The following is a 24,323-nucleotide window of genomic DNA, read 5'->3' as shown; positions in this document are numbered from 1 at the left end:
CCAATCAATATATAAGCCAGATTTTATTCATAAACCAAGAAAAAGGTAAAACTACGTACCAACAGAAAAGGTTGGAGAACCCAGCCAAAATAAACAAAAGGGGGGAAATCGCTGGGCCAGCCACGCAATGGGCCGTCGCACCCAGCTATCCCCTCTAAACTAAACAAAAAGAAGGAAATTAAATTATCTAGATCTAGATCTAGATTAACCAAAGAAAACCGAAAAAACTAGACTGCTGGTGATCTCCAAAACAAAACTACAAACAAATTAACAAAGCAAAAACCCCAGCACTAAAAAAAACGTGGGGGAAAAAGTAACAAAGGAGACAAGGTCTCCTTTTGATGTCAGCTGGGCAGTGACTTCCGCCCCGTGGCTTCCACTCGATCCTCCTTAAATGCTCTCAGGTTAATTGCGACACACCTGGACAGGTGTGTCTTCCTGAAAGAAAACAGACACAAACAGGAAAGGGGGGCGCCAGAGCGCAACAGAGAGAGAGACAGAGAGGGAGAACGCAACCAGTCGGGCACAATGATTATCTTTATAGGCCTGCACATAACAACTGTATAGTGACATCACAGCCTTACAGAAGTCCTGACAGCTCATTTAAAGGCACAGTTTCTAAATATGGGCTGTGTGCATTTCTGTATAGATCTAATGCTTTAATATAATACAGTATTTATACAACACCTTGTTTCTCACCTTGTGAGCGTCAATCTCACTTTCTACAATCGGGGACCTTTAAATAATTTATTTACACCAAGCTCTGTGTTTGTATCTCTTTGTCTGTAACTAACTGTTGTAAAGATATAATGTAAACCTAAAGCCTGTGTAACCCCTGTGTGTGTGTGTGTGTGTGTGTGTGTGTGTGTGTGTGTGTGTGTGTGTGTGTGTGTGTGTGTGTTTGTGTTTGGCAGGCGGAGATCTTCACCAGGGTCCTTCAGAGTGAGGAGTACGAGGAGAATGAGGACAAGACCGTCATGGCCTTGGGCATCCTCAGCACCATAGACACCATCCTCACTGTCATGGAAGACCACAAGGAGGTCTCTGACTCTCTTTCTCTCTCTCTCTCTCTCTCTCTCTCTCTCTCTCTCTCTCACACACTCACACACACACACACACACACACACACACACACACACACTCTCACACACACACAGCAGTCGGAGAAAATCCTTGAACATGCTTTCATCGTGTTTCCATTCTCACTCTTAGATCACTCAGCAGCTGGAGGAGATCTGTTTACAGGTGATCGGCCTGGTCTTGCAGAAGCCCATCATAGGTATGGCAGGTGTGTGTGCACAGGCAGTCCATTGTTTTTACATGAACACTTTTACACAAACACACACAGACATACTCTTGCCACGCTTAATCCTAAAAATGTGGAATTGTCTCGCTGACACACACAGTCTGAAGACATACATTTATTCTTGTTTCCTTTCCTCAGAGAGCAAAGAGCCCTTGTGTCAATTTTGTCTAATTGATACGATTCATGCCACAGACGGCAGAAAATCAGCTTGTAGAGGGTTGCTGTGATTCTATAATGTCACCCAAAGGTTTCCTACAGTGACATTTTCAAAAACTGCAGTTTTGAGTTGCTGCTCGCTGCCATCATGGCAGAGACAAAAGATGGAGGGGAGGGTCTGAGGCTGGATTGCTGACAGGGGGCTCCAGTCAGCAATCAGCTGCCAGCTGCAGCAAAAAAGTTCAAACCGACTCAACTTTTGGAGAAATGGAGCCCTATGTCACATTGCAGTGGCCAATCACACAAGCTGCTGATCAGAATGTCAGTATGAATAACCGAAACAACAGTGGAGTGTAACGTCATGTGTCATGTGTATTCACTCAGTTTGGCTTTGTACACTCCCCTGCACTTCTCTTCACACAGTCTGTCCAGTGTCAGTGATCTTTGATCTTTGGACTGGGTTCTGTCATTGTCATCATGTGACTCCATCTTGATGAAAAATGTTTCACTCAAAATGTCATTGTTACTGTGTGCCGATGGCCTTTTTTCTTATTTTTCGAGACGCACATTTTTGCCGTTAGTGTTGTCTTTTACACTTTGCACACATTTTCCCCGAGGCAAGCCATTGTCTTGGTTTGCGCTTTTCACCGCATCTCTTTCAAGTGAACATTTAATTTTCCTTAGCATTTTCCTTTCACTGACACAGCCTCTAACGCCCCCCCGCCTTGGCTTGCTGCTCCAGACACAGACTCATCAAAAGTCAGTACGTGATGACGTGCTGGCTCATTGACTTGGCACATTTTTACAGAACTTTCCAATATGAGTTCTGTTTCTCTCAATGATTACTCTCAGAGCTTCTTGTCTTTTGTTCAAAATACTATAATATCTCATCTCTGAGATAAATGTGCTGTTTGTTTCTCTTGACATAGTTAACCCTGTTCTGGTAACATGTAATGTTTCTTTTTTAAAAGCATAAAAACACACTGATTTCGGAACTTAATGCCAGCTAGGGTAGCTACTTCATTGTACAGTACACACAGAACAATATGTTATTCTCTCTACTTCCCATTTTAACGTCCTATATCAAGATGTCATACTGCTACCTACAGGTACCACATTTACTGTAGAAACACCTGTCATTTCACATTTCCCCCTCCAGGTGAGGTAATACAGGGTGTGTTGTGAAAGTGTGTGCATGCATGTTAACCATTAATAGTCCTTTCCTTTCCTCTGCAGAGTTCTACGAGGAGATCCTATCGCTGGCATTCGGCCTCACCTGTCAGACCATCTCCCCCCAGATGTGGCAGCTTCTGGGCGTCCTGTACGAGGTCTTCCAGCACGACTGCTTCGATTACTTCACAGGTATGTCTCACATGGATGCACATGCTCTTGCTTATCAACACTTCCAGTCCAGCAGATAATTTTTGTTTGGTTTCTGGGCGGCAATAGCTCAGTCCATAGGGACTTGGCTTGGGGACTCAAAGGTGGCCGGTTCAAGTCCCACTTGGACCAGAAAAAGTGTGATGTGGACTAGTAATGGAGAATGCTAGTTCACATCCTGGGCATTGCCGAGGTGCCCTTGAGCAAGGCACCGGCCCCTAACACTGCTCGTTGGGCGCCGTGCATGTGGCAGCCCCTTCACTCATCTCCTCTATACACTGTGTGAATGTGGGTGCATGTGTGTGTAATGCGAGTGAAAAAGAGAATTTCCCCATTGTGGGATTAGAAGGGATTTTAAAAAAATAATAATAATAATAAAAATTAAATAAAGTTATCATACTAAAAGTGTCAAAAGTCTGATGCAACAGTGAGCTGCTATCAAATAGTGGCTGATCTGGCTAAAATTTCATGAATTTGTTTGGTTGGGTAATTTTGAAATTAAGTGTGGAGTTTTGTGTTTAAGAAAAAACATTGATAGAACCTGAACTGTACCTTAAGAAGGGCCACTCCAATGCATCTCCAGTCTGAGATTGTGCCTGTGATTTTCTCCAGCAGGAAATCCTTCTGCTTTTGAACTATTGATTAAAGCGGCATTAGGGACTGTTGTGTTTATCTCATATCCCATCTGCTGCCCCAAAATGAGACTCTTACACTAAGTCAATGAATGGAAACCTAAATACTGACTAAACCGTATTACTCTGACAACTTAAGTACTGTATGCTGATACACTAACCAACAATTATTGTTAATGTTAATATTCGTCTGTCTTTGTTTTACAGATATGATGCCTCTCTTGCACAACTATGTTACCGTGGATACAGACATGCTCCTTTCCAACCCTAAGCATTTAGAGGTCATCTACAGCATGTGCAAAAAGGTCAGCCTATAAATGTCTTCACCTTCTGCTCACAGTTAGATAAAATGGACCAGGATCCTGTTTTTACAGTGGTGCTGCTGAGTATTGACTGTTCAACTGATTTGACCTTTGACCTGCTGTAGGTGCTGACCATAGATGCAGGTGAAGACGCAGAGTGTCACGCTGCCAAACTGTTGGAGGTCATCATCCTGCAGTGCAGAGGCCGAGGCATTGACCAGGTCTGAAACTACCTCATACAGTACAGAACTTGATTCTCGCTCAAATCTCTAGACTGGCTTTAGGAAATGTTACATGAAGCTGGAGGTCTGTGTCACTGTTGCAGAGATAAAGTTTTCACAATGGTCTGACTCTGAGGTTCAACTGTAGGAGTAACAGCAGCCTGATGTCTCTTTGTTTCCTACCTGCAGTGTATCCCTCTGTTTGTGGAGGCAGTTCTGGAGCGGTTGATGCGGGGGGTGAAGTCCAGCGAGCTGAGGACCATGTGCCTGCAGGTGGCCATCGCTGCTCTGTACTACAACCCAGCCCTGCTCATCCACACTCTGGACAACATGCACTTCCAACACAACCCACAGCCCATCACTGCCCACTTCATCAACCAGTGGATGAACGACACCGAGTTCTTCCTCGGGTGAGGGGGAGGCTTCTGTTGTTTTTAACCAGTAAAGGGAGACTGATTTCTGCTGTCAGAAAAACAAAACAAGATTCTAATAGAGGCTCCATGAAGCTGAGAGGAACTGCAGAGTAGATGACCACAGGTTGTAGTTCATTTTGGTTGTTTGCCCTGGTAATTAGCCTAATGAGAGTGGTGAGACTGAATACTAAAAAAATGTAGCCTCTTGTAGAGCTACAAAGTTGGGCTATCATTTTTTGGGAGTTTCTTACTATAGGCACATTACAGTCATTTAATTCTTGTTAACAGTTATGTGTAGGGGAGCTTTAAGTCACAGCACGGTCAATTTCAACAGTTAGGGTTGTTATCTCTCAACAAGTATCAGTAGTGTTGTCAAAAGTATCAAAATATGGATACATATCGATACTGAATGTACAAGGTAATTTATTTGTCATTATACAACACGGGTGCATTATGAAATTAGAGTTTGTAAACTCCTTCATGATACACAAAACATACAGTCCATCCACAGTCAATACAGAACATATATACAGTTATTAATAAACAAATATACATAAATATTAGGGGTGTGCATCTCTCCCTTATAAGATGATTAGATACGTATCTAGATACATGGGCATGTGATTCGATCCAGTTTGGGTACGATACAATCCGATACAATTCTTTGTTTCATATTCATATTTTTCATATTTCATATATTCATTTTCTATTATAAATTAGAATAAGCCAACTCTATAAAAGAATTTGCTTACCTTCAAATAGATATTTCATAAGACCAGGGAAGACCAGGGAATCCTATGTATTTTTCTTGTAATTATGTATATCTTTACCTTCATCTACTTATACCTCTGTGCATAAAAAACACACCTGTTGTCTCATCCTGATCTGATGAACGACTATCCTGTTGTCTGGATCTCCATAAGCAGGGTCTCTCTGAGCTGGATCTGTCTGCATTGGATCTCTCTGAACTGGATGTCCCTGACTGTCTGTATCCCCTGTTCCTAGTAATAATCTGTGTATAAAATCACACCTATGATTAACAATCAGACAAATGTTTACTACTGATAACAAACTCAAAAGCTGGATTAACTTAACAGTGTGCACTGTGCACAAACTGCCAGTAGACAGTAAACAGTCTGCAGTATGGTACAATTCAGTACATAATTTCAGTAGACAATGACCGTTAACAGTGTGCAGTACTACCAGCAGTCACAGAATACAGCTAATGATAGCAACACTTTCAAAAGCAGTTTTTTGCAATAAAACGTGCTATAGATGCCGTGATTACCTTAGACCTCACCGAGTTGTGGCTAAGTTGTAGCTTGAAAAAGTGTTTAATCTCCATGTCTTTGTCTTGCTAGTTCTTGCTAGCGCTAGCTTTACTAGTATCCTCGTTGTCAACACAGGTTTCATGTGGTCGGCATATTCATATCAAAAGTTCAACGTCTGGGAAACACTGTCCATCAACTCCGACTGTGTGTGAGCACCAAGTACCGAGTCCACCTCTTTTCATCCAGCTGTGGTCCTGCACTCTGTCAGCTCAGAACACAGTCAAACATTTGACTGATTTGATTTGATTTTTAAAAAAAAGAATATAACTATTGTTCTGTTCAATACAATACAATTTTTCATCAATCATTTGAGGGGTACCAAAGGATGAACTTTTAAGGTGCTATGTAAAGAGTTCCAAGTGGTCGGGGAACAGAAACTAAAAGCAGATCTGACAAGCTCAATACAAACTTGAGGATCTTGTAGTGAAATCCAGCCATTGGGCCATGTCATATATGGTCCAGAGGAAAAAAGCAGCAAAGATGTGATATAAGATGGAAACTTCCCAACAAGGGCTCCGTAGAGTAAGTAATTTGTGTCAAGTGGTACAAATAAACATGAATTTGTGTCTATTCACATCTTTGTGTAATGTAATATAAAAGAGAACTATGTACAATTAGGGAGTAGTCTTTTTTTTTTTTACAGCAATGATCTGTAAAAATAAAATCAGGCCTACAGGGCGTTACATTTTTTCCAGTGTGATGAAAATTGTTCCAGTTTATGACTGACAAATGCTGTTATCTTTTCCATGTTGTAAATGTCCATAGTGATGTCCATCCATGTATTTAAAGTTGGGTTCTCCTGTGATAACCATTTCTTGGTAAGAGCCATTTTAGCAGCGACCAACAAAGCGTTCATTAAATGCTTTTTTACCATTCTTGAGATACACACCCAAAAAATATAATCTTAATCTCCAGGGGTATTACACCTTTAAAAAACATCTCGGAGGGCATTGTGTACTCCTCTCCAATAGTCTGGGGCAGTCCAAGAGAACATGGTAGTGATTTGCAGGTTGGTTACCACAGTTCCTCCAACACACAGGGGGGTTTCCATCATAATGGGATTTCTGACAAGGTGTAGTAAAATATCTAGTCAGGCTTTTCCAACTGAACTCCCTCCATTTCTGCAAACTGGTACATTTCCATTGGTACCTCCACATTATTTTCCATTCTTCCTCAGATATAATTATCCTCTCTTCCTTCTCCCTATTCGTCTTAATGTATGTAGTTGGGTGTGTTTTAAGATTTGACAGACCCTTATGTATGCATGAGATAATTCCAACGGTAATAGCTGAATTATATGATTTTCTAAACACTTATTAGACTTAACCTTCCTCAGTTACCTTTTTTACTTTCATATTAGTATAATGTCGCATCTGCAGGTACCAATAAAAAATCTTGTTTTTCCAGTAGATATTTTATTTTTAATCGTTTCAAAACTGAGCATTGTTCCTTCTTTTATTACCTTGCACAGAGCTGTTAATCATTTTGCTGTCCAATCTTTGAATCTAGTGTCCAGTTTATTTGGTGTGAAATCTGAGTCGTATGCACACATTTTAAGAATTACAATACCATCTTCCAGTTTATATTCTTTATCAAGGTTGGTCGAAACTTACATACAATGTCTTTATAGGAGAGATTAAATAACACAAGCATTATCCTTTAACCTTTTGACACCTTAATGAATAATAAGATAGAAGGCCATTGTGGTGCCATTGATGTGGTACAGTTTATCATTTCGTTCAGAATTGGTTTCTATGACACTCTCGATATATATAGTGATTTAGTATGTAATTGTGCTGCTTATGACTTTGTATCACTTTGATTTCTTTTCACATGGGGTAATGGCAGATGTAAAAAGCAGCACAATTTTTGGTTGTCGAACTGAAGTTTGACTAGCAGAAGCAGTGGGGCTGGGCTGTTGGCTACTTGAGGGGAGGCTGACGCTAGCATGATAGCACAAACTCATGCTCTCGGAGTACTGTTTGGGACGGTACCTTTTGAGATGATGGAAGAGGTTGGTGGTGTTTCCAGTTCTGCTGAGGACTGGTCACTGACACATTTTGCACCTAATGCTGGTCTCTGCTTTGTCAGACTTCAGGTAGCTGAAACATTTCCAAATAACTGAAGTGGTATGACACTGAACAATGGGTACAATTTCTTCATCTTTGGCAGTTTCCTCGCACTCGGTTTCACTAGTCGGACCACTCATTTTCTTGTGTAGGCTAGACACACAAGTGGTCACCGTCATTCTAAGTTGTTGTGAGTGGGAGGGGCCGGAAACATGTATCAACCACATGCATTTGTTTCTCTGCTGTGCGATTGGCTGTTGGTGTAGTGTTTTCTACGTAGAGGAAAACTGACTCAAATAACTATCGAAAATAAATGTCAAAAATGTATCAGCGTTATCATGGAAGATTTTATAATGAAAATTACCAAGATCGTTTTATCGCCCCGCCCTATTTTAAACAAATGAGGTATAGCATCTTAACTAATGGTAGGTGTATTTGTTGTGAATGTTGGACAAAACCAGGCTAGCTGTTTCCCCCATTTCCACTAAGTAAAGCCAACCACGTCCTCACTCGTGCTCTGTACTTGACACACAAATATGACATTCTCTGATCTACTCCCCAGGCTCCATGACCGTAAAATGTGTATCATCGGCCTAAGTGTGCTGATAGAGCTGCCAAGCCGGCCGGCGGTGCTGGAGGGCGTTGCCACCCAGATTGTCCCCTCCATACTGCTCCTGTTCCTCGGCCTCAAACACCTCTACGCCTCCCGCCTTGTCAACAAACCAGACCTGCTGGCTCGTGCGGGGGCACAGGATGAAGACCAGAACGGTGAGTGAAGATCTGAAGAGCACAGCAGGACGAGGACAGAGTGTAGGACAGAAGTGGAGGAACTAATGTACAATGAATACAGACAGAAAGGAAAAAGAGAAAAAAAATACATAAATTGACTTAGTGATGATAATGAAATGTGATTCTTCATTTTTGCAAACATTGGATCCTCCACTTCTTGCCCTTACTAAGCCCTAAGCTCAAATTAGCTGCACCACATTTATTTTCTCAACCCGCACTGGCTGTACTTTGCTTCAGTCAAGCGCATAGGTATTAGATTCCTAAACCTTGTCTACTGCTCGTGGGGCAGACTGATAAATTAACTTAGTGCTATGGTGACGGCTAAGGCTTTCTCCTGCGGCCTGGTATTTAAAATGCATTGATTTCACCATATTAAATGGTTCAGAATGGTGTAATCCTAATAGAGCAGCTTAGAGTGAAAGTTGAACGTGTTCGGGTTTCAAATATGCTTTCAGTCATGAGGGAAGGATATAAAAGAACAATGTCACAGAGCAAATGTCAAGTAACAGAACAATCTCCAAGCTTTAGTGTAGTCAGTGTTGTCAGATGATTTATCACATTGAGAGTATTAATGAATAAAGAGCTCATACATTTGCAAAGTTACCATAGATCTTGATCTTAAAATACCAAGCTTTGTTTTCTTGTAATCAGTAGACTAGACTAGATTTGCTAGTTTATCAGGTTCATACATCTAAACAAATGCAGTTAAATAAAATAATCTTGCAATAAATCCTTCCTTCATGAAGGTTCTCATGTTCAGTTTTTGTTTGTTTTTTTTTTGTTTTTTGTGATAGATGATTTTTTTTTATTGAGGGTATTATGAGCATAAGAGATTCTATTGGAAGTAGCCATTTTGCACAAATTTAGAGAACATTTGTGAGAAAAAAAATTACATTTTTATAGGCCTAAGTGGGAAGAAACACTGCACTACAACAGAGTCCAATAAGGGCAAGAAACACGATCAGACAGGTTGGAAACATCTCCAGAGGTTAGTCAAACTTATTTGTAAGAGAAAGTTGAGGTTAATGATGAAATTATCCAAACTATCCCTTCATAACATCCATTAGAGACTTCAGCTGCTTCAGTTTTGGCCTAAAACTTTGCGCACTCATACTCCTGCACATTGAGCTTACTTGCAGTTTTACCGCCAAATAAAGCAAGTTGGATAATCAGACTTAATGTTTGCTTGTTTATGACCCCAGTCTCCTGGTTGACAGTAATGTGACTGAACCAATCACCCAACTCTGAACTCCTCCCTACATGGACTTTCTGGCTCTTTATACAACATTTGTCCTTTGTTCCATCCATCTTCCATTATCACCCCCTGCTGCCATTACACCTTCATACAAGGGCATACTTTTTATGCCAAGGCAAAAGAAAAGGATACAAAAGTATATAAAGAGCAGTATGTGCAGCAAGGTGCTTCACAATACACACAGACATCAGTCTTTGCCCTGAAGAAATTTCAGTACTGGGTCCCAGATCTTATCAAACACATCTCCTCTGTCATCATCATAAAATCCATATATCATACTTGGGAACAGCTTCCATTTTCCACTCACGCAGAATTAACTTTTTTCAATCACCATTTCTAAACAAAACGGCAGTTTTTCATACTTATTTGCCTGAGACAAGGAACTAGTATCTCCAAGAATAGCAATAAGAGGGTTAGTTCCCATTGCTTCCCAAAGGCTTCTGAAAAACAATGACATATATTTATCCAGTATGTGTACAGTTTACTGTATAACCTAAAAGAGTGTGTTAAATCACTGACTTACATCGGTTGCAAATGGGTGAGACTTCATTAAAAAAGCTGTGTAATTTTTTTCTGGAGTCTGTGTATTGTTTTAATTATATGTCACATTTATTGTTTATTTACTGGTCATGTACTGCTTAAAGCGTCCTTAGGTCTTGTGAAAGGCGCTATATAAATCCAAGTTGTTGTTGTTATTATTATAATAATAATTATTATTATTATTATTATTACTATTATTATTACTGAACAATCATGTATACTCTTCAGACACTCATCCCAAACGTCATCTTTAAGTTCTACATTCAGCTCCTCCGCCCACGCCTGTCTGAGTCTTGTGTTTGACAAAGTTGTGTTTTGTAGGATGTCATAAAAAAAGGAAACCACCCCACGTGAAGAGGGATCAAATTTATTTATCGCCTACGGGGACTCATGCTCATGCAGGCTTTCAAATTAGTGTACATGCTTTCTGATCCAAATTAGTAAATGTCTGAAAAAACTTGAGAAGATAAGAATGAGGTCTTTTTGCATAACAATCTTTCGATGTGTAACCATGTAGTGCAGGAGTCCAAGGTAGCAGGCGGGCCATTTTTCTACCACTCAAGAATATATAGGTGTGCGGCCCAGTAATACTAAATTCTAAAATTTGGTAGAGCAAAACCACCATCATTTTTGGTTTTGATAAGTGTTTTTTAGAAATTCTGACAGCTTTATAATTCCAAATAAATGGTATAATAATTGAATCTAATTGCTTAGAGTATGATTGGGGGATAAAACATGGAATTGACTGAAAGATCAGATCTTGACTGCATTGATCTTCCCGACCAGGGAGATTGAAAGGGTTTTCCAGAAGTCAATGTTACGTTTAACTTGTTCAATTTTGTTTTGCCAATTGAATCGTAAAGATCTATTGGGGTTTTTTTTATGACCATACCCAGATATGTAAAGTTGTCATAGGCTTTTTTGAAAGGAATCGATTGCAAAAATGTCGTATTGACCACCGTGGAAACTGGCATTAATTCACTCTTGTCCCAGTTGATAGAGAATCTTGAGAGACCACTTAAATCATTATTAAGCACCAGAAGGGGTGGTTTTGATGCTTGTAGTTTGGAGATGTATAAGAGTATGTCATCAGCATATAACGAAAGGTGGTGTTAATATCCATGTAAGTCAATGGGAGATATTGAAAGGCTCTGTCTAATACTGGCAGCCAATGGCTCAATAATAACTGAAAACAGAAACAGGGAAACGAGGGAAACCACGGCAACCTTGACAGGTGCCGTGGTGAATTGCAAAGGGGAGAGAGATATTCTATTAGTAGTAATTGAGGCAATAATTTTGATCCATTTCATGAAGGCCACTCAATTTGATTGAACATGCATTGTGCATCTAACGAAAAAAACAACAGCCTCCTGTAATACAAAATATAAAACAGGTGACTCAGATTGAAATACATATGTCTACCTGGCATTAAGCCAGTTTGGTCGGGATGAATAATTGAACAAATGTACTCTTTTAGTCTGTTGGCCAAAACTTTTCCAAGAATTTTATTTTCCATGGGCAACAATGATATGGGGTTATATGACGAAATCACTTTAGGGTCACGGCCAGGCATTTCGGAATTAGTGAGATATTGGCTATATATAAGGTGGGTGGTAACCAAGAGTTCTGTGAGGAGTGGTTCAACATGCATTAAAATCAGAGGCGATAGTCTAGAATCAAATACTTTAAAGAACCCCTGCTGATCAGTTTGCCGAAAGACAAAGCTGCTATGTTGTTGTGCTACTAGCATGCTGGTACTGCTAGTGATCATTTGTCTTCATGTTGTGTTCCCTCTGTAGTATTTATCCATGCTAAATAACATGTCCTGCTGATCGCCATCATATGTGATTGGCCAAAGCAACATATATAAAATCCTGTTTACTTTTTGTCCCCGGCCAAATGTAATATATATTAGGATTACACAGATTTACGGAAGCCCTAAAGGGCCATGCATTCATACATTTTATTTCCTCCGTTTTCCCGTGATAACGAGTTAATTTTCGCGAGATATCGAGATAAAGAAACTTTGTTTTCCCGAGATAACGATATAATTAATTCGAGATCTCGAGATAATGACTGTGATATAATAGGCCTGAGATTATGGAGACGCCCAGGACCTCGTAGCCTTTCCCTGGTTTCGTCATTTTGTTTGCAGTGTTGTAATACATTGTAGTAGCAAGAAATAGGCGTTTGACTCTTTTCCCATTGCCAGAAGTTCGTCATTACCTATGCACTGGTAAAACAGGGAACAGTAGGAAACAACAGATCATAAACTGTGTCAGACAGGGCCCAGAAGACATTCAACTTGTTTTAATAAGTCTTAATCAAGAATATTCCGAATTAAACATGTCTTTTTTTCTGGAGCTGATAACTGAAGTTATCTTCAGACATCTTGCTTCTTTTTGATCTCTGTTTAGTTGCACATGTGCAGTACTGATCAGGCACTGACAGACTCAGACCACATGTAAGCCACAAACATTACTTTAGTCTCTCTTTCAAACTCAGTGCTGACTGAACGAAAACATATAATCAGGCCAACAACCTTAAGTTCAACATACGTCGTAACATCATGCCTGAAAAGGAGAGTAAATTAGCGTTTTTCACCTGGGTGTTACATTTACATAACAACTTATTCAACGGGACTAAATCCTGACTGTACACATTCACATTTCACTTAAAATATCCACCAACACCCGCTAACATCTGGTTTATAAGTGAGGACTTAAAGTTGAGCATGCAGTTGTAAAATTAGCTAGCTCAAAAATAAGAACTACAACAACTGACCTGACAGCAGTTAAGTTCACTAGCTGCCTAGTCTGATTCACCTGATGTGGTGCCATTTGCTGAATATTTCGGTCTGCATTCTCCCTTCCATGATCTGCGTGAAAGCATTTTCAAAATCCCAATCTCTACGTGAAACAACAACGGCGCTGACACAGCACTGTAGAGAGCACTCTGGCTATACAAGACTGCCTTCTTAGCTTAGCTGCCAGTGTACTTACTAGGTATCTAGATTTTTGAAGACTGTAGAGAGTTTGGATACCAAAGTGTAATATATCTGTATCTTTCTACTCTTAAAACACTTTTCTCTCTCGGGAATCTGTAGAGATCTTAATGTGATTCTGAGTGCTTTTGCAGTTAGAGATTCTTTCTCTTCATGTTAAAAAGTTCAAAACAGCCATAGAGAATAACACATTATGAAGGCTTTGATCCTGAGGGCTATATTATTTTGTGTTTGGGCAGAGGAGATTCCCAGTGATGAAGATGAGGTGAACGAGAACCGTAACGCCATGCAGCAGCAGTCCAGCATGCAGCCGGGCCAGGGTGGCGAGGATGATGATGAAGACGAAGATGACTACTGGGATGACGACGGCTTTGAGGGAACGCCTTTGGAAGAGTACAGCACGCCTCTGGACTACGACAATGGAGAGGACGAGTATCGCTTCTTCACCTCTGCCCTCCTCCGTCAGTCACCTTTCTTGTCTATGCTGTCTTTACATGCTGCTTTGTTTTATCTGAGCTGTTCACGTCTTTGATACACAACATGACGGCATAAAAGCATGTGTTTTTAAACAACTGATGCAAAATAAATCAAGTAGTAAAGTATCAAAGTTGGCATCGGATGTTTGTTGTAATTCCTGATCTTATTTACGTATTTTCTGATCAGATATTTCCTGATTTAATCAGGACACTTTTCGCTTGTATGACCTTAAACTTTTATTCTGAAATATGACATTAGCCCAGTGTCAGACTGTCAGACTGGACACCACTGGTCTAGATTAATCAAGTCTCTGTTTGAGTAATAGAATAATATAATAATTTCGTCAAAGTATGAATCTCCTAATGTATGAATACCTTTCTCTAGCCAAACCTAGCACTTTCAGTTTACAGTCATGTAAACCGAAGGAAAGCGGTAATTCCTGACATTTCAGAAGCTGGAACCAGAGAATGTTAATTATCCATTAATTTGCTGTCAATTTAACTAACTAGTTAATCTTCTAATCTTTTCATCTCTACTGTATCTGTATGAAAACGCCACACTATAACATTAACTTTGGCCTTATGTGTGCATGTTAGGGGTCCAGAACACTGATGCAGCCTGGTACCAGTGTTTGACAGCTCCGCTCAGCGATGACCAGAAGAAACAGCTGCAGGAGATCTACAGCATCTCACAGCAGCGGAGGAGCACGGCTGCCAAGGGCCAGTGGTGAGAGGCAGCACACACCCGTGTAGAATACAGACAGGACAGGGGAAGAGAGACACAGGCAGGGGAAAATGGGTTTAAGAACAAATTCAGTCCATTCATTTAGAGATGATTCTTAATTGGAACATTGGCCTGAGGAGTTGTTCTGTCACAGTTAACTTATATACTCATAGTATAACTTTCTGACACTTTGTGGAACACAGCATTAGGACCAGTGGACATCATTCAGTCAAATTCTTCAGCAGGGGCGGTTGCTCATATGTGCAGCCGCCCAGGGTGGCATTTGTGGCGGGGCAGCATGAGCGCCTGCAAAAAAAAAAAAAAAAAACGGACAGTCACCCACAGTAACCGGCTCTGTAGCAACCGCCTCTGGGCTTATCTCAGCAGATCGCCCCCCGGTGCGGACCCGTACCGGCTGCCTTAAATTTGTTTGCATTTCATCTGGTTTTTGTATTGCTCATTTACACGTCAAGTTGATTATATCATGTTGCCGTGTGGGGAGCGGGTGGCTGGGCGCCCTCTGTTGTTTAAAGGTGCGTGTGCTGCTGCTGAGAAAGTCTCATATACAGAGGTGGAAGAAGAGGGAGGGGGATTCATGTAATAGTGCATAACTAATGCAATTAGTAGGCTAAAGTCAATCACATCACGTATTGCTTCCAAATTAAGCACATTTTAGTCATAATAAGATAGATAGATACAATAAAATGCTGAGGTATCGAAGAGAAAAGGTAAGTGGAACATAAGGTGCAAGAGGAAAAGGTGCAGTATTTACGGTAATAATAATTTAAAGAGCATTATTTGTGTGTTATAAAGTTTGATGGCACCAGGTAGGAATGATTTTCTGTGCCGTTCCTTTAGGCAGCGGGGTTGAATGAGTCTGTTGCTGAAGCTGCTCTTAAGCTTGTCCAGAGTTTTGTGGAGGGGGTGAGAGACATTGTCCATGATTGCCAGCAGTTTTGCCAGCATCCTGTCCTCCACCACCTCCTCCAGGATGACAAGCTTAGAGCCAACAACAGACCCCGCCTTCTTTATGAGTTTGTTCAGTCTGTTGGCGTCCTTCGCTTTGATGCCTGCAGCCCAGGACACCACAGCGAAGAAGATGGTGCTCGCAAACAACAGACTGATATGTACAATAATATTGTGAATATTAGTTTAGCAAAAAGTTATTTTGTGCATTTCCTCTACTTTTTTCGCTCAGGGCATCATGCAAGCTACAAACGCCACTGTTCTTCAGAATAAAAGCCAAACTTTAACTGCCAAAAAAAAAGAATCACAAAAACTGTCAAGTCAGAGGGCTTTTTCTGAACAACATATGACACTTTATAAATCTTAAACCCTCCATTTTGATCAAGAATAGTTCAAAATTTTAGGAAAATATACAGTGTTGGTCAGAAGTTTCCATCCACTTTTAGAGAACATGTATATCACGGCAGTCTTCAGTTCCAATGATTTCTACAGCTCTCGTGTTTCTGTGATGGAATGAGTGGAACGCAAACTACTTTGTCACATAAAACATTTGGTTCAATAATTAATTTATTATAGGTCTTCTGAAAATATGATTAAATCTGCTGGCTCAAAAATATGCATACAGTAACTTGAACGATAAATTTAGGTGATCATAGAAAGCTGTGTGAATCAAATGTTCTTTGTAGCATGGCCTCTTAACTTCTTCTGAGTGATTCTGATTGATAATAGCTGGTGACTTTTCTGGACCCATTTTAATAGGACCTGTTTGATACAGCCATTAGACTCAGCCACAAACACTACAATGAGAAAGTCTAAGGAGCTCAGCATTGATCTGAAAGAATGCTTTATTGATTTGAACAAGTCAGGAATGTCACTTGGAGCCATTTCAAAGCAGTTACAGGTCCCAAGATCAACTGTACAAACAACTGTTTGTAAGTCTAAAGTGCATGGCACAGTTGTGTCACTGCCACGATCAGGAAGAAAACACAAACCATCACCTGCTGCTGAGAGAAAACTGGTCAGGATGGTCAACAGTCAACCAAAAACCACCAAAAAAGCAAGTCTGCAATGAATTAGAAGCTGCTGGAAGACAGGTGTCAGAGTCCACAGTCAGGTGTGTTTTACATCAACATGAGCTGAGAGGCTGCCGTGTTAGAAAGAAGCACTTGCTCCAGACGCACCTTAAAGCTCAGCTGAAGTTTGCTGCTGATCACATGGATAAAGAAAAAACCTTCTGAAGGAAAACTCAGTGGTCAGATGAAACAAACATTGAGCTGTTTGGCCACAATGAGCAGCAATATGTTTGAAGGAGAGAAGGTGAGGCCTTTAACCCCAAGAACACCATACCTACTGTCAAGCACGGTGCTGGTAGTATTATGCTGTGGGGCTGTTTTGCTGCCAGTGGATCTGCTGCTCTAAAGAAAGTAAATGGAATAATGAAGAAGGAGGATTATCTCCAAATTCTTCCAGAAAACCTAAAATCATCAGACAGAAGATTGGGTCTTGGGTACAGGACAATGATCCCAAACACACATCAAAAGGATTGGTAAAGGAATGGATCAATCAGGCTAGAATTGACATTTTGGAAGTCCAGACTTGTGAACCCTATGGTGGACTATGCTGAAGAAACAAGTCCGTGCCAGGAATCTAACAAATTTAGTTGAACTTTACGGATTCTGTCAAGAGGAGTGGTTAAAAATTCAGCCAGAGGCCTACCAGAAGCTTGTGGATGGCTATCAAAAGCACCTAATTAAGGTGAAAATGGCCAAGGGACATTTAATCAAATATTAAAATTTCTGTATGTATATTTTTGAGCCAGCAGATTTGGTCACATTTTCAGAAGACCGATAATAAATTAATTACTGAAGCAAATTTCATGAGTGTTTTTTGTATCATTCCATTCCATGCATTCCATTGTATTCATTCCATCACAGAAAAATGAGAGCTGTAGAAATCATTGAAACTCAAGGCTGCCATGATATACATGTTTTTTACAACTGGATGTAAACTTTGTACCTCGACTGTACTTGCTAGATTACTTTCTGGGACTGCACTGAGCAACTTCCAGGTGTGGGGGGTTAAAAGTCATGCTACAGAAGTAGTACAAGGTGGATGGATAGACTGATAGGTTGACATTTCTGATTGTGTATGGATAAAATATAGTGTGAGCTTTAGAGGTATTAGGAGGTGTATCTTTCAGCTTCGCACTTAACCAGGCTAACTGTTCAGCTCACCAACTCCTCCCTCTGATGATCGGACTCAAATGGCGTTATATATTTAAAGATGTATATATACAGTATGTGTATCTATGTGTATATATATTTCCCATAACATATATATATTGCACTGTATATTTGTAAATATTTGGAGTGGTCATTGAACACTATTTCTATTTCTATTTCTACTTTGCACGGAGCATCTGGAACAAAAACAATTTCCCCCCAGGGATTAATAAAGTATTCTGATTCTGATTCTGATTCTGATTTCCCCTGCTTCCAGTTTTTATTCTAAGCTAGGCTAACAAAATCCTGACTCCAGCTCTGTACTAGACACGAGATCACTCTTGCAAAGCGAATAGGCATATTTCCCAAAATGTTGACTTACCCCTTAAAGTAAATCTTAGTGGGTATGATTAATACATATTAAATACCAAATAACAGGACATTAAAACAACTCTATAAGGTTTGGCTTTTATTTTGAAGTCCTACAATCTTGGGAGATCTTGCAAAACTTTTGTAGATCCAACTTTATTCTTATTAAAGCATTTTTACAATGTTCTTTTTGGAGGTTCTATAGCAGACATTTAGAATGACCACCACCAACAGAATGACTACAGAAGCCTTTAAAAAACTGACCGAATTGTTCTTGATTTGAATTGAAACTTGTTTTGTTTGCAGAGCACTGAGGAGACAGACGGACTGCACAGTCAGAAGAGGGGGACGAGGAAGAGAGGAGCTGGTCTGACCTGACCTGGAATGGATTTCAGTCTAGACTGAATTATCTCAGTCCAGATCAGACCATATCAGATTTAATGGATCCCACCAAAACCAGGTCCCAGGGTGCCATCAGAACTGGATGGAGTAGCAGGGGCTGGGGTTGGCATGTTTAGGACCTGGTGCACTGTAAAGAGCCCCTACTGGAATATTCCTATCACCAGGACAGGACCGCTGGCCTGTGTGTGTGTGTCTGTGTGTGTGTGTGTGTCTGTGTGTGTGTGTGTGTGTGTGTGTGTGTGTGTGTGTGTGTGTGTGTGTGTGTGTGTGTGTGTGTGTGTGTGTGTGTGTGTGTGTACTCCAGAGAATGGTCTGCATTACAAATATAAATGTCCTTGACCAGCAAAATTCGTTTTAGGTTCTTGTACAGTGCAGTCCTTTGGTCTGTAACTAAATAACTGTGTGAGTGAGTGAGTGAGTGAGTGAGAGAGAGAGAGAGAGAAAAACTGTAAGAAATAAAAAAACATCAGAGCGTGTGTTTGTACGTACTGTAAGCGCTCGTCTCTGTCTCTCTATAGTTGAACACTTTGTATCATCTCATGAAGTGAGGGCCTATGAGGAGCAAGAAAAGCCTGATTTCTGTCAGGGTGCCTTGTATACAGACTGGATGGATGAGAAGGATCAGGTCAAAGGTCAAAAAGTTGTCGCACATGAAATGGGGAAGCAGTTTTTTTTGTCTTTCTGTTTGTCCCTGGATTTTGTTTTTGTAACAGTTTTCAAAACTAATTTAAGAAAATCATAAAAGTTCATGTAACATTTTTCTGAGTTGTTTTTGTTATTCCATCTTTCTTTACTCCTTCCTTCTAACCTTTACTTAACAACGTCTTTGGTGTTTTAGCTGTGTTAATGTGCCTGCGTATTAGATTTTTAAACACTCAGTGTATGCTATTTCTGCCACAAGGGGTCTCAGTCAAAACAAAAGATGTAAGTAGTGTGTGGGAGTTGCTGTCTTCATTGTTAAACAACCTGTCTGATGGCTGTGTTGAACATATGATAAAGTATACAACATTTAGAGTTTGGGAGCGACAACTTGCAGAAACCCTGCTATGACCTTAAACTGTGCTGCAGAGTTGTGGGACAGAGAGGATTTTAGTGCTGTCCAACAGCCAGTCGTTCCTTTTTTCACTCTCTGAATTGTGTACACAGTCTCTTTCTAATGCAATCACTATGCTGGCCTCCTTCCTTCTCTCTAAGTTGGTATTCCCTGTGTGTTCTGTTGCAGCTTGTGTGTTGTAATGCTTCTTCTTCTTCATCCCTCTGAGTGTATGTGCAGGACAACAGAGCAGCCAAGCAAAGAAGAGCTGTCCTGTGGTGGAGGGATGTGGGCTGTCGACAGCGGGTTTTTCACTGTTTCTCACCCTGTGGCTCCTCGGTCATGAAGCGCTGTGGGGAATTCACTGTGTAGTGGTGGACGCTGTCTCTCCATCATTAGCTTCTGTCTCTGCCTTGCCGTCTTTCGCTCACATTCTGTGCAAGTGTTGTAATCATTTGTCCTGCATGTGAATGACACCGGCTGGTAGAACATGTTGTTTTGGCTGACATATCTAGGCCAAGTGAAGATGCTGCAGCAGCAATAATGAGCATTCCCACGCCAGGAGAGGAGAGCTTGAGGATGTTATCAAGAAGAGAGTTGTACAGGAGAAAGGCAAGACCAGTGAAAAATAACCACATCCGCCACAAACACTGTAAGGCCTGAGCTGATTTGCAGCCCCACTGAGCCTCTCTTGATACATGGGTGGTATGTGGAATCGTAAAAAGTTGGATTCATCCTTAGATCAGAGTCTATAGCTGTAATGAAGATGAACAGAGCAGAGGGCCTCTTCAGGCTTTTATGAGAACGCCTCTAAATCTGCAGAGAAGTACACTGAAAAACAAAGCCAGTTAACAAGTAGTTGCTACTCATGGTTGACTGTGAGTAAGTGGAACTAGGCCTAGAAAAAAATCTAATACTCTCCACACAGTATGTACCACCTATCAAACACTTTCCCCTGAATACTGGTGAGGCCATTGAGACCATGAATAGTGAAATACCCTCTTGACCAGGACTGCCTTAAGTGTTGGACCCGCCATAACATTAGATTTGGCCCACCAGATGTTTCTAGTGAAAAAACCGACAAAATTTTTTTTAGATTTAAGAGATTTAAAGATATAAATCGTATCTATTTTATTTTCGTGAGGTAAAAATTATTTATTTTTTGTCATCTGAGCATGGCATGCAAAGTAACACTTTAAGCACAAGGTCAGTCAAGTAAGGGAACTTTGAAGACTTTAGACTTTCCCATTGTAGTGTTTGTGGCTGAGTCTAATGGGTGTATAAACAAGCCCTATTAAAATGGGTCCAGAAAAGTCACCAGCTGTTATCAATCAGAATCAATCAGAAGAAGTTAAGAGGCCATGCTACAAAGAACATTTGATTCACACAACTTTCTATAATCACCAAAATTAATCGTTCAAGTTACTGTATGCATATTTTTGAGCCAGCAGATTCATTGTTTGTCACTTCATGATTTAACCAAACTTAATGAATTGTGACAAAGTAGTATGTGTTCCATACTCCATGTGAAAAAAAAACAAAAACTTACACTGTAAAACAGTTAATTGAACTGCTAAAAGCTTGTTAAACTTGAGACATGAGTTTAATCAAGCGTTGCCATACTGAGTAACCACTAACCACTTTTGTTATCCAAGTCCATTCTTTCACTTTTGAAAGGTTAGTTTTTTATTTGCCACACTGATCCTTTAATGATACTATGTGACAAACCAAGGACTTCAGATTTTGAATGAGTGAATTTAAAAAAGTTTTTAAAGTATGTGTATAAAGGGTTGGTGCTGAAGTCGATACTATCTACAGTTCTTGTTCAATAGTTGCCTGGAAATATGCAAAAATGCCTTTCCTTAAAGACTTTATAATTGAATGCAGGGCTCTAAATCATTTCTTTGTTTTGTGTGTAGTATGATGTAGTGTAGCACTACTGCTTGAATTTCAAAGTACAACCCTGCATTTTAAAATGATAAATACTTGACGCTTGAACAGGTCAGTTATGCGGCTCATCCTTTCAGGTCACAAGAACCAGTTCTGAAACTGGTTTGAAAATGATGACTATCTGTCTATTGCTCTAAATCAGTCTCCAACAGAGTGACTTTTTAAGATCTTTCGAATACTGACAGCTACCATTGAATGTCAGATGCGTAATCTTTTTTGATCATTCTTGGACTTTGATTTGAATCAAAATATTGAAGAACATTAAAGAACATTTATTTGGTATTATAAACAATACCCAGCCCTAACTGACTGATTTCACTGAATTCCAATATAACTCCTTGTCAAGAACTTTTTCCCCTGGAGGGCTAATGTGAAACTTAATGGTGGGCCACAAGCCCACTATACAATACATATCGTATTGTATTGTCAAGATGCAAAATGGTACTAGGATCCCATCCATCCATTGTTTTTAACTGTTTATCCTTTGCAGGGTCATGATATATACAGTACAGTGCCTATAAAAAGTATTCACCCCCTTGGATGTTTTCTCCTTTTTTTACTATTATAAATAGAATCATGGTAAATATAATTTTGCTTTTTTGACAAAAAAAAATGTACAAATAAAACTCTTCAGTGTCAAAGTGAAAACAGATTTCTACAAAGTCATGTCAATTCATTCAAAAAATATCATGTAAAATGAGTGATTGCATGAGTATTCACCCCCTTTCAAGCAACTGACCTAATTCAACAGAGGTCCAGCCAGTTAGTGCTAGTAGTCTCACAATTAGTGAAATGAAGAGCACCTGAGTGCAGTGAATGTGTCATGTGATTGTAGTATGAAGACACCTGTGTCTGAAGGTCCATTCACTGGTTAATCAGTAATCCTGGCTACAATTACACCATGAAGACAACAGAACACTCCAAGCAACTCTGTGAAAAGGTTATTGAAAAGTATAAGTCAGGGGATCGATACAAAAACATTTCCAAGTCACTGAACATCCCCCAGAGTTCAGTTATTCTGCATGGTATGATGCAACTAGGCCAAGTGTGAGTGCGCCCTTAAAAGCTTCAGCAGCTGAGATGGGAGAGACACCGCATACAACAACTGTTGCCCAGGTTCTTCACCAGTCAAAGCTTTATGGGAGAGTGGCAAAGAGAAGGCTACTGTTTAAGAAAGCGCATTAAATCTCCACTAGGGTTCATGCAAAGGCATGTGGGAGACTCCAAGGTCAACTGGAAAAAGGTTCTTTGGTCTGATGAGACCAAAATGGAGCTTTTTAGCCATCAGACTAGACACGATGTTTGGCAGACACCAAACACTGCACATCCTCACAAACACACCGTCTCCACCGTGAAGCATGGTGGTGGCAGCATCATGCTGTGGGGATGCTTCTCGGCAGCAGGCCCTGTGAAAATTCAGGTCACCTCATTTTTATTTTTGTGACCTGTCTGGTTTCAAAGCATGTTGCTGTTTTTATATAATTTAACAACGTTTCAAATTAATTCTTGAAGCATTTGGTTCCTAAATATTTCAGAGTAATATAGTCAAATCTTTGGCAAATAAACTACAGAGTGATTAGATAATGTGTTATAGAGGCTATCTTGCACAGATTAATACAGGTGTGCTGTGAAATGTTGGCTTGTCCTCTGCTGTGCTTTGGGCACTAAAGGTTTGAGAACCACCTGTGAATCTCTGAGAATTATCCTCGTTGCTATGGACATACCCAACTCAAGAGTCTGCTGTACAGAATGTGACAGGAAAGGCTTCAGTCTAAACAAACAAGACAATGAATGCACTTGGCTCAAACTGTAAATCAAAAATCAAATAACGATATCTTCCCAAAAAGGGACAAAACCAGAAAGTATGACCCCTAGCTCCTTTTGCTGCATCTGTCACGGATATCATATCCATTAGGATACATTTTATAAGTCTTTTCTTCAGAATAATGCGCTGTATCTCTAGGTTTATCCTGGCCACCCCCTCCCTCCACACCACCTCATCAGCTCCACACCAGGATTTATGTTTTTAGAATTGCTTTACTTTTATGAAACGAAGCAGCTAATAAAATGTTTTGAAGTTGACTCAGCTCTAAATATTTTTGTGTTGACTGAAATTGGAACTGTTTTAAGTTCAAGTTTGCTTAAATATTGTAAGATGAACTGGCTCAAATATTTCTAATTGGCTTAGCTTAAAATGTTTTACAATGTGGAAGCAAAGTCAAAGTCACGTTCAAAGGTCCAGATGCAATACGTGGAAAAGAGGAGGGAAAAAAAGAAGCAACAAAACCTCCTGAGAAAGACAAAACAGGAAAACAGTCAGAGCCTTTTTGAAATGAGAAAGGAGACACTTTCTGGAGAATGTGTAGAGAGGCGGATACAGAGAGCAGCAACGTCCAAAGAAAGCACAGTCGAAGCATGGCAAGTCTTCACCGTGACAACTGAAGATATGCGTTGTACTGTTTGTGCAGTGCAGCGGCTCATCCAGGCACAAAACTGCCTCAGCTGAGAGGTGTGTGTCTGTCAGAGGCAGCGACCTACATACATGGAAGATGGCTCAGGGCACACAGGTGGAGGAACAGCTCAACTTTTACACAGTTTTTTACTCTTCTGCTGAATTAACATACAACACTTCCTCAAGTAATGACATGTTTTCACAGTGCAGAGAAACTGTTTAACGCCCCTCAAACACGGCACAGAAAACTCCTGAAACTGTAGTTTCCTCCACACAACGGCACAACATTACAACATTATTTCACCTTTTATAGTCAACCTTGACACTAATG

General features: G+C 40.2%; 1 protein-coding gene across 4 annotated transcripts in view; it reads left to right on the top strand.

Annotated features, from left to right (window-relative positions):
• Positions 1-19,316, top strand: part of ipo8 (importin 8) — a 52,679-nt gene extending 33,363 nt beyond the window's left edge. For 2 of the 4 annotated variants that reach the window (XM_073481207.1, XM_073481205.1), the window contains 10 exons: positions 915-1,040; positions 1,213-1,279; positions 2,699-2,824; positions 3,682-3,779; positions 3,902-3,997; positions 4,187-4,407; positions 8,373-8,578; positions 13,638-13,859; positions 14,472-14,601; positions 18,462-19,316. In XM_073481207.1, coding sequence (XP_073337308.1) covers positions 915-1,040; positions 1,213-1,279; positions 2,699-2,824; positions 3,682-3,779; positions 3,902-3,997; positions 4,187-4,407; positions 8,373-8,578; positions 13,638-13,859; positions 14,472-14,601; position 18,462 — 1,293 coding nt within the window. In that variant the 3' untranslated portion in view covers positions 18,463-19,316. Of the gene's footprint in view, positions 1-914; positions 1,041-1,212; positions 1,289-2,698; positions 2,825-3,681; positions 3,780-3,901; positions 3,998-4,186; positions 4,408-8,372; positions 8,579-13,637; positions 13,860-14,471; positions 14,602-18,461 lie in introns of all 4 variants that reach the window. The other 2 variants (XM_073481206.1, XM_073481204.1) reach the window with 1 other exon arrangement.
• Positions 19,317-24,323: the final 5,007 nt, after the last annotated feature.

The sequence above is a fragment of the Pagrus major genome, chromosome 14, assembly GCF_040436345.1.
Source record: "Pagrus major chromosome 14, Pma_NU_1.0".
Taxonomy (NCBI): Eukaryota; Metazoa; Chordata; class Actinopteri; order Spariformes; family Sparidae; genus Pagrus; species Pagrus major.
Note: the sequence above shows the minus strand (reverse complement) of the source record. Positions and strands in the feature narration are given on the sequence as shown.